Raw genomic sequence first — 10,594 nt, 5'->3', positions numbered from 1 at the left:
TGAATGAATGGAAACCCAAAATCTCTGTAAATGTTTATGAAAATTAATAAAATATAATTATAGAAAAAAAACCCTAATAAACAGGGAGGTGGCTGCAGGGAAATGCAAAGCACAATAAGGGGCTGGCTAGATATTGTAACTATTACCATAAGCAGTTATCACTGCCATGTAAAAATCAATCTGCTTTTTGGATGGATGTGAGTCTAGCATCTTCCATACGGAGGTGAGCCTAGGTAGCAGGTGGGATCCAGCACCAGAGCTCTGCATGCAGAGAAGTGTCTATTTGCAGGGCACATTCTAAAAAGGACGTAAATATTTCCCCATGCTGGCTGTGAGGTAGCACGCCACTGACTGTTCATGTCTGGCATTAAACTCAGCTTCAGTTCTAACTCGGGCTGCGAACAAGCCAACTCCCACTGCAGACATGGCAGCTGTCCAAGCACCTGAGAATCTGACTCAGCCTCCCCGAGCCTCAGTCTTCTCACTTGCAAATGGGTACAGTGACAGTACCCACAGGCTCCAGCAGTGTGAGGTCTGCATGAGTGTGCCTGATGCCTGGCACCTAGCAAAGTGCTCAAGAATCCCTGGGCATCGTTTTTCATAATCTCAGGACTGTGGGGGGGAGAGTGAGCTGGAGAGGAATTCTGCGAAGCACCCTGAGTGAGGCCAGGGAGGGGTCAGTGTCCCATCTGTGCTCCCACGGTGCCCTCTTAGTCCTTCATGTTGATTTTTAAATAAAGGGGGACGCTCAGGCCAGCAGGACAACCAGGACATGGATGGGCTCAGCTGCTGGACAGGGTGTAAGCTTGCTCTTCTGCACAGAGCACTGGACAGTGGGGCGGGTGCTAACTACCGTGGACAGTGTAGGTGCAGGGGGAGGTTTGGGAAGAAAGCCTGTGACCATTAAGCCTGGGCCATCGGAAATGTGCAGAGGACAAATCGGGGCCAGGGAGGGGAGGTGATCTCTGCTGCCTCCAAGATTGAGAGAGAGAAAAAAGCAACTCGTTCTCCCAGCACACACAGGCTTGTTTAACTTCTGTCACATCCCCGCCAAGCTCCCTGCCCTAGGATGTCTAGGGGTCTCTGTGAGCATCTGGGGGCGGGGGGCGGGGAAGAGAGAGAAGGGAGGGGCTCTGGGAAGCTCTGGGGAACCTTTCAGTGGCTCTGGACCCCGGTCTCCATCTCCGTGAAAGAAGAGGGCCTGGAAAAGGCCTCAGGTCCTTGTCGCACCCCCAGGCACAGGTGTGCAGCCAAGTCCTGGCAGGGAGCGGAGAGTCCCCTCTTCGATGCCAGAATTCTACGGGTGGGACCAGGAAAGTTGCCTTGGGATCAGCTTCCAAAATGAAAACTACATGCCAACCTCAGGCCAGCTCAACCTTTGCCAACACACATGCACAGGAAGGGGCAGGAGGTGGGCAAGGCTCCCGCCGGCTGCATTAATCCATCTTTCCCACACGTGGGTGAAGATTAATTCTAAACCAGCGACCCTGGAGAGCTGGAGAATAACAACCAGTTCCCATCATCTGCTATTGTGCTGGGACAGAGGACACCCTGCAGGGAACAGCAGGGGCACAGCCTCCAAGCCTGAGGGCATTCAACTGCAGCCCCCTCTTGGACCCCTCCTGCAATCCTTCCAAGTGCTTAAAAGCCCAGGGCTGAAAAGTTCCTACTGGCAAGATGTAATTTGCTCAGAAAGAACAAGTTATCAGAACACGCATGCACCCTCACGGACAAGGCGAAGGAGCAGCAGTGTGGGGTAGGGTAGCATCTGACAGATTGGGGGGAAGGGGAAGAGTCACGTGGCAGTGAACAATCCTGCCTCCCCAGGGAGAGGGCCAGAGAGGGGCATCTGGATACCTTAAGGGTGGACACAGTGTGAGCACTGAATGAAGGCAGATGGCAGCCAGATGTGACATCATAAAGTGCTGTGAGAAAGGTCAAAAAGACGGAGCAGTACCCACGTGCCTGTCCCCCGACCACAGCAAGGTCACCATGTCGCTAGGTGTTGGATGACCTCCTGGATCTGCTCCTCTACCTTCCTGACCACACACATTCACAGACGTTCCTAATCCACCTTATCTGGTTTCATCTAAATGAGGCAAGAATGTGGCAACTGGACCTCTGTCCTCCTCCTGGGTCCATGGCAGACATCACGAATCGATCGTAGCACTGTTCTCATGGAGTCCAGACCTAGCTTCCAGAATTCCTCTTAATACAGAGCCCAGAGAGTTGCTGCCTGGTGATCTTTGGGAAGGAGCCCTGGTGGCAGTGAACCAGCCCTCAGACGTCCACTTAAAGGTGAGTCGTTCAAGCCCATCAGCTGCTCTGTGGAAGAGAGACGAGGCAGGCTGCTTCCTGAGGCTTTCAGCCTTGGACACCCATTTCTTCTTTATCACAGGTTGCTAGGGGGCTTTGGGATTCTTTATTACGGGTTTACTGGACGAGCTAGGTTAAATGTAGCTTTCAATCTTCAATTTCCACCTGGTCCAAACTGCCTAGAATTTTTGTTGTTGCTGTTGCTGTTCCTCGGCCATATCCATTTTGGAGAATATGTTTCCAGACGTAATTTTCAGTAGAAATTTTAAAAAATTATATATAGGGAGCTCGGTGACCTAGTGGCAAGAAGCTGTACTGCAATCCCAGAGGTACGAGGTTCAAATCCGCTAGATGCTCTGCTAAAGAAAGGAGGGGCAATCTCCTCCTATACCAGTCAGATCTGATTTGACGGTACATGCACAAAAAATAATAATAATTTAAAAAAGAATAAAAATTATAACATATATAGGCAAAGATGGTCACTGTCAAAAGATAGCTAGCAATGTCTAATTTCCTCCATTTGTATTGCAATTTGAGGGAAAGTTTACAAAGCCAATTGGTTTCCATGAAACCATTCATATATACTTTTTATTAGAACATAAATTGCAAGGCTCAGGATGTAATCCCACTCTCCCCACTTCCTCCCTGTGACTCTCCTATCCATGAATCCTTCTCTCCCATCCTTTCTTCTCTTCTGTGGTTTATCCTTGGGCAGGGGCTGCTTGTTTGCCTGTATGGAGTTGGTTATTCTAAGGAGTGACATCGTCCCCTCTCTGCCAATAGTTCCCTCACTGTCTAGCGTTTGGCTGAAAGCTGAAATATGATGGTTTTATTCCAGATTCGAAGGGTGACCAGGGGTCACAGTCTTGGGGGCTCTCCAGCATCAGTCGGCCTCATCTTTACATTTCTGAGCTTTTTTCAAGCTTCTCCAGCTCCATCCAGGCTCTGCAGAGACGGAAGCTGGGGACCAGCCCGTTCTGGTCTCAGGGTCAGGAAGTTGAAGTTTTTCTCGTCCTCTGGACTAACTGCTTTGCTACATCTTTGCTTTTCTTCACTTGTCTTTGCTCTGGGCAGTGGAAGATCAACAGTTTCATCCTGGATGTCTGCTCCTAAGCTTTTCAGCGGACAGCCACCACGCACCAGAGGATGAACGACGCTGCCTTTGTGGGCCCAGCTACATCAGCTGACCTTGACGTCCTCCCAGAACCATGAGACCAAGCCCTCAGAGCCAGCAACTCATTCCCTCGGCCTGTCTGGTTCTGATTAAGGAGTTTGCTCAGCCTTGCCCACTGTTTCTGTGCTATATACAGGGCTAGTTGGAGACTAGACTAACGTGGAGCTAGAAAGAGCTGGCAGACCTCTGTGCGGTCATGGGTGTATCTGTTGGTCTTGCCTGTGTATTTATACATCCGCTTGTAGATTAAGGCTTCTTATTGCTGATATTGAGAATTAAGAGTGTAATAGCATTTATCTTTGTTGACTCTATCTCCCGGGCACTCCTCTGCGTCTTTCCTTTCTTTAGTCGTGCTGTGTTGATCAGCCCATTCCTGTATATAGCCTTTCCCCTCACTGCTCCATTCAGGGCATTCTGGTGGTCTAGTAGTTAAAGAGTTGGGCTGTCATCTCAAAGGCAAGTGGTTCAAATCCACCAGCCACTCTAAAGGAAGAAAGATGAGTCGTTTCCTCCTGTGTGATTTACAGCTTCTGAAAATTTGCTCAATGATGAATCAGGTACAATTTGACGGCAAAGGGTTGTTTGTTATGAACCATTTACTTATTTTGAGTCTCCACTCTCCCCTTGGTCTTCCCTGGTAACCGTCCCAGAACACCTCCTTCTGTATGTAAACTTCTCTTCTTACTTGCTGCTGTCTATTCAGTTCCAGTTCATGGCGGCTGTCCGTCCCATTTCTGGGGCTGGAAGTTTTGATGAGAGGAGCAGGCCCCTGAGGGCAGGGTGGAAACATACCACTGAGGCCAGCCCCCACCTCACTGCCCTCATGGGTTCCAGCTCAGGGGGAGCTGCCGAGCGGAGCAGACGTGCCCACGGACTTTTGGGCCCGCACAGCTCTATGGAAGCACTGGCTCGCCTTTCTCCTGTGCAATGGCTCGTGGGTTCAAACCACGCACCTTTTGGCACAGAAGAGGAAAAAGCAGAGGATGGGGATCTCAGGAGACAAAATGCAAAGATTGCAGAGTGCTTTCCACTTCAGTAAACCACATGGGAACACCCCACACACCCACACAGGTCTGCCTGCACCCACTTCTCCAGGCTCCGTCAGCAAAGCTCTGAACCCACTCTGACACCTTCCTGGGCAGAACCGTACAGTGTGGAGCAGTGGAAGGGAGAGCTGATCAGGAGATCAGCTTCCAGGAGGTGGCAGACCCATCTGGGGAAGGCAGCACTGGGATTAAACACCGGGCTGCTGACTGAAGGCTGGGGACCCACCAGCTGCTCTGAGCGAGGAAGGTGAGGCCATTGGCTTCCACAAACACACACAGCCCTGGAAACTACAGGGCGATTCCCCTCCGTCCTACAGGGTCACTGTGGGTTGGAATCAACGCCATGGCTGAGGGGTTTGGGTTAAGGTTAGCCACACAGTCTTTGTGACTCCCTCACAATGCTCAGGGTGGCTATGCAAATGAGGTGCTTGCGGCCCATCAGGGTATTGGACAGCATGCTGCTATGCAGATGAAGTGCACCCTGTCCTTGCTGGTCTGAGGTATGTGAACCCTGAGGAGGGGATTGGTCAGTTTTGCCATTCTGCTATGCTTAACGGGAGACATGGCCAGAGAGGAGGGAATGCAGGGTCCTGACGCTTTAGGCTGTGGGTTTGGTTATTTGCTTTTCTTTCGGTTTGGTTTCTCATCCTTGTAATACATCCCCATCTTTGAAGTGGTCCCCAGTCTCCCACCACCTGGCTGTGCTTGTTTCCTCCCCCTTTACTACGCGATCACAGCAGCATGCTTAGAGGATGCCCCTCCTTTTCAACCAGGCACAAATCAAGACGTCAGCTACAGGCACCCTCCCCACTGGCCCCGTTCCAGCCCCAGGTGCTCTGCCCAGCCCCAGAAGGAGATGAAGAATCTTTCCACAAACCACTGGGAGAAACCTAACACACACCATGAAAACAAGCAGCTGGAGTCCTGGGAGCAGTGAAGAATACGGATGGTCCCTGAGCGGAGCACAAGGCTGCTACGATGGCCAGGCCCGCCTGAACTCACTACACTGCCTTCTCCGCCTGGCCCCACCCGTTCCCTCTAAGCTTTCTGTCCAGCGGCTACCCAAAAGGTCAGCAGTTCAGACCCAAAAGCCACTCCGTGGGAGAAAGGTGAGGCTGCCTGCTCCTGCGGACACTTGAGCTGGGGACCCTGCAGGGCGGTTCTACTCAGAGCGGGAACTGGCTCCGGGGCAGTGGGGTTGGTGCTTCGAGAAATAAGACAAGAAACAAGACAGGGAACGGTGGGTGAAGGAAAAGGGAAGGATTCGGTGTGAAAAACAATGTGTATGAACTTAGTAAGTAAACCAGTGTGAAAAAACCCAAACAACTACCCAAACATTTAAAAAAAAAAAAAAGAAGCAAGACAGACCAGAACTTGTGTAAACAGAGCTGGTTCTCTCTCCAGGAACCTGCTGAGTGCCAGCACTTTCCTAGGCACCAGAATCACCACAGCACAGCAGCCCAGGAGATCACCGTGGGGCTGGGCACGTCATTCTGACCCACGCGAGCAGGGCCACGGTCAAACACACCATGTTGCTGTCAGGTGCTGGCGCATCAGCGCAAGTTCACAGCAATCCCACAGACGGCCGAAGGGAAGCCCGTCCGGTCCTGCTCCATGCTCCCCACCACGGCCATGCCGAGCCCAGTGTCACAGCCCCTGTGTCCGTCCACCCCGTGGAGGGGCCACCTCTTTCTGCTCACCCTCTGTTGCTCCAGGGACTGGTCCCTCCTGGTAACATGACCAAAGCATACACGAGGGAGGCCCGTCCTCATCTCTAAGGAGCACCCTGGCTGCCCTTCTGAGGCAGCTGTCCGTCCTGGGAGTCCACGTATGTTCAATATTCCTGGCTGACACCACAGCTCCACGTGAGCACGTGAAAGAGGCCCTCAGAGGGAGTGTCCCTGGAGTGCGGGAGGCCAGGTGGGGACAGGCCAGACCTCACGTCCACCCCGCCCTGAGGTCTGGACTCATCAACACACCTGCCTGCTGGGTATTTCTGCACTTCTCTGTGCTAGGCACCCTCCCCCTCTTGGAGGAAATACTAGGTGTTCTCTGTCCTCAGCGCTGAAAGCTGAGATGCCCCGGGGAGGCCCGGCTCAGCAGACACTTGTATGATGTCAGAAAACAAAGGAAAAGAGTCAGGAGGAGCAAACCACTGTGTAAGACGAGCACGTTGCTTCCTGGAGGCTGACCCCCACCAAGACGGCCTGGCCTGGCCACTGTCCCTGCTGTCCTGACCACGCTGTCCGCACAGTCCTGACCTCCCCATCCCCGCAGTCCTGACCGCCCCGTCCCCGCTGTCCTGACCGCCCCATCCCCGCTGTCCTGACCGCCCCGTCCCCGCTGTCCTGACCGCCCCGTCCCCGCTGTCCTGACCGCCCCGTCCCCGCTGTCCTGACCGCCCCGTCCCCGCTGTCCTGACCTCCCCGTCCCCGCAGTCCTGACTGCCCTGTCCCCACAGTTCCACTGTGGTACAGGAATGATGCTGGGGGGGGAGGGGTTTCCTCACGCTGCCCCGTGTCTCAGGCCACCTGTCCAGGTAGCAGCTGTCCACCTCCTCCCACCCCCTTTCCCATGCTCATGCCCCCACAGCCTCTACTGTGGCCCACGCCCTCTCTGGGGTTAGTCTTGCCTTGTTCTTCCCCAGTTGTGGGCATGCTGTGTCTCAGCCTGACACTGAACACACACGAAGAGGCCGGGCCGGACGCCTGACTGACCTCCTCTGGCTCCCTCCCCAGAGTGCTGGTGGAACATGAGGGAGTCTGCTTCCTGTGAAGACTGGACGTCCTAGGGCAGTCCGCTCTGTCCTCCAGGGTCACCTTCAGTCCACAATGACTCAGTGGAGGGGGGCTTGGGTTTGATTTAGGCTCTAACTCCAACAGCCTGCTGTGGGTCTGGGCATGCTCGACCCTGGGCCTCAGTTTCCCTAAAGGCTGATGCACCTGAGGAGCAGGCCACAGGTGAGACGGCAGAGAGAGGGGCCCTGCGGGAAGGTCTGAAGGAGGTGCCGGCTGCTCCTTCCTGTCTCTGGGGGCCAGGACTCTGGGGCGAGCCTTTGGAAGGCGACTAGACACCATGGATCAACAGCAATAATGACAAGATTCATGCGACACGCCAGGGCTCAGCACACGGCCATATCGTCTCATAAGGAAACTATCCTCAAGGCAGAAATGTTTTCTGCTCAAACCATCCATCAAGGTGCTGTCTGAAAGGGGACACGGGACAGAAGAACCAGCACGGACACTGCAAAGCCCGGATTCATGCTTGCAAACAAATGAGCTGTGACCAGGACTCCTTCGAGAACCTCCTTAAGTCAGTGGCCCATCGGACCAAATGGAAAAGATTCTGGATTTAAAGAAATCTAATGCCAGCCATCAATTAACACCATGGTATCAGCAGTCAAGAAATCAAGACATGATGCACTGAGGAAATGTGTCATCAAGGACCTCGCCAAACCACTAAAGAGCAATGGTGTCTGTTGAAAGACTAAGGTGCACCTGCTCTAAGCCATCATCTTTTCAATCACTTGTTATGTGTGTGAAAGCTGGACAATGACTAAGGATGTCAGAAGAAGAATCAATGATGCCGAGTTGTGGTGTTGGAGAAGAGTACTGAGTATCCCATGCATGTTCAAGAGAACAAAACAAGCACGTCCTGGAGGAAGCATAATCAGGAACTCCGCAGAGGCCAGGACCGTGAAGCTCTGTCTCTTGTCCTTTGGGCAGGATGTCAGGAGGGGCCAGTCCTTGGGAAAAGATATGCTTGGAAAGGCAGAGCGTCAGAGAAAGAGAAGAGGCCTCAGTGAGATGGACTGACACAGTGACTGTGACAATGAACTCGACTTTGACACACATGGAGAGGACGGGGCAGGACGGGGCAGGGTTCAGATCTGCTCTTCAGAGGGTCACTGTGAGGCAGGTCAACTTGACGGCACCTGTGAGAAACACCAACTGAAACCAAAGCTGGCGTCTGGAGTCCCAGGACAGTGTGGCAGGTCAGTGTGCTCGCAGCTATGCGACAGAGCTCTGGGATAAAGCCCCGCGACCCGGGGCTGGACCTCCAGAACACCGGTTACTGAGAACTACGGAGCTCTGCTCCGCTCTGACGGGTACGGGGTCACCACAAGTCAGTCGGCTCACTGACACTGAGAACAATGTCCGTCAACAGTGCCTCCACCTTACAGCACTTCACTGCAGTCCCGGTAAGCTTGACACTTGAACCAAACCAGAACCCACGGCCATCAATTCCATTCTGCCTTGGGTTCCTTCCACCAAGTCTCCGAGGCTGTAATCTTAACCGGAAAAGACCCTCCTCCTCTCTCTCCCCAAGTGGCTGGTGGGTTTGAACCATGGACTATGTCTCCTCACTTGGTAAGTACATAAATCTGTATTATTTCTAATTATAACGTCATTAATGTTTTAAGCAAAAAGCCCAGGTGGTCCAGTGGCTAAGAAGCCGCAGACCCTCAGAGAAGCCTGGGTTACCTGGACCACCTCCTTGACCAGGGTCTTGTCGGTGCCGGTCTTGGCTCGCTGCAGCCCGCTGACGTTCTCGCCAATCCACGTGATAAGGGCAAACTTGGACCTCTTGCTCATGGCGTCCCCGGTGGTGAAGCGCACAAAGGCGAAGAGCCGGACGTCATCTGTGGTGGACACAGAAAGAGGACACAGCCCTCGGTTAGGCCTGGGACCGCTTCCCCAAGCAAGAGGATGACCCTGCCCGACCCTGGGCCCACGCCTCTCGGCAACATCAAGCTCTCATGTCCATTTCACAGGTGAGAAATGGAGGTTGAGTGTCCTTCCCAAGGCAGTACAGCCAGGTGGACACTGGGGTCCAGTTGGCTGTAATGCCAACATTGTGCCCCTCCCTTCACACGGTCAAGTCCAAGCTTGGGAGCTTATCGAGGAAACAGAAACTTGTTGGTTCTTCTTGTCCTCTAACAGGGAGAAGCTGCTCAGGAGGAAGCCGCGAAGCCCACCACAGGTTGAGGGAACGACATGGGACTAAAGAAGTGACAAGAAGGCAAAAGCGAGTGGCCCTGACGCCAGCACTGAGCCTGGGCCGAGGCCCAAGAGCCTGCTCTCGTGCAACTTCTACTTCTGAGAAGGAGCTGAGAACCCCAAGATCTCCCAGAGAAACACCCACCAGTGCGGTGGAGGGAGCTTCTCGAAGTGGCTGTGTGCTGGGGCCCTCTGAGGACTCTGCTACACACAGACCCTGGCTGTCAGCTGCTGAATGGATGGGGTCTGTGTGCCTGCAGCTCCCAACAGACCACACGGGAGAGACGGCGCACGGGAGATCCAAGGACAGCCAGGCCTCTCTTCCCAGGTCCTACACGCAGTCCTCATGCCGGTCCCCATGTGCAATGCAGGGCTTAGCGAGGTGACAAAGGCCGTTTCACTGCTCCTTTCCATGCACACCTATGACAAAGCCCTACTGTCCACGCCGATCGCGGAGCAGGTGTCCCTGGGCAGCAAGGACAAGTACAGCTCTCAGCAGGCAGACACGGGGTTTGCACTCCAGCCCCAGGCAGGGGCCCCCAACCTTCCTTTCTTAAAGAGAACACATCACTACTTGCACTGCCATAGCCCTTTTCCTTATCTAAAATAGTTTCTATTTTATTATCTTGACAGATCTTCAAAGTGATGCAATGACAAGGGAGGGTGGTGGGAGGGAGGGGAGTCATTGTCTTCTCTGTCACCAACACCCAAATGACCACTTGACAGATCTGAGTTCAAGCCCATGGCTTCGCCAGATACCCATCAGACTAAAGACAAAGCCAAGTGGAGGTCAAAGGCATGGCCATCTCCAGGGTGTCTGTCCAGCCTCAACCACACATGGAAGTCTAGAGAGTGGACACCACACACGCACACACACACAGTCCCTCCATCCTTCCAAGCATGAGTTCCTTCTTAAAGGATCAGTCCCTCCTGGCCATGTGCCTAAGTCATCAGACTTTCTAACAGACACACCACAGTGCACTGTCTCAGTCATCCAGTGCTGCTGTCACAGACACCACAGTGCACTGTCTCAGTCATCCAGTGCTGCTGTCACAGAC

The 10,594-nt window shown here is 53.5% G+C and overlaps 1 protein-coding gene across 1 annotated transcript in view; it reads right to left on the bottom strand.

Annotated features, from left to right (window-relative positions):
- Positions 1-10,594, bottom strand: part of COTL1 (coactosin-like 1 (Dictyostelium)) — a 45,735-nt gene that overhangs the window by 9,657 nt on the left and 25,484 nt on the right. Inside the window, exon 3 of the mRNA XM_006888797.1 lies at positions 9,021-9,178. Within this exon, the coding sequence (XP_006888859.1) occupies positions 9,021-9,178 (158 nt within the window). The remainder of the gene's footprint in view (positions 1-9,020; positions 9,179-10,594) is intronic.

Source organism: Elephantulus edwardii, unplaced genomic scaffold (assembly GCF_000299155.1).
Source record: "Elephantulus edwardii isolate Elephantulus edwardi_28Jun2011 unplaced genomic scaffold, EleEdw1.0 scaffold00072, whole genome shotgun sequence".
Taxonomy (NCBI): Eukaryota; Metazoa; Chordata; class Mammalia; order Macroscelidea; family Macroscelididae; genus Elephantulus; species Elephantulus edwardii.
The sequence above is the reverse complement of the archived record's forward strand: the minus strand, read 5'-3'. Positions and strand labels throughout refer to the sequence as shown.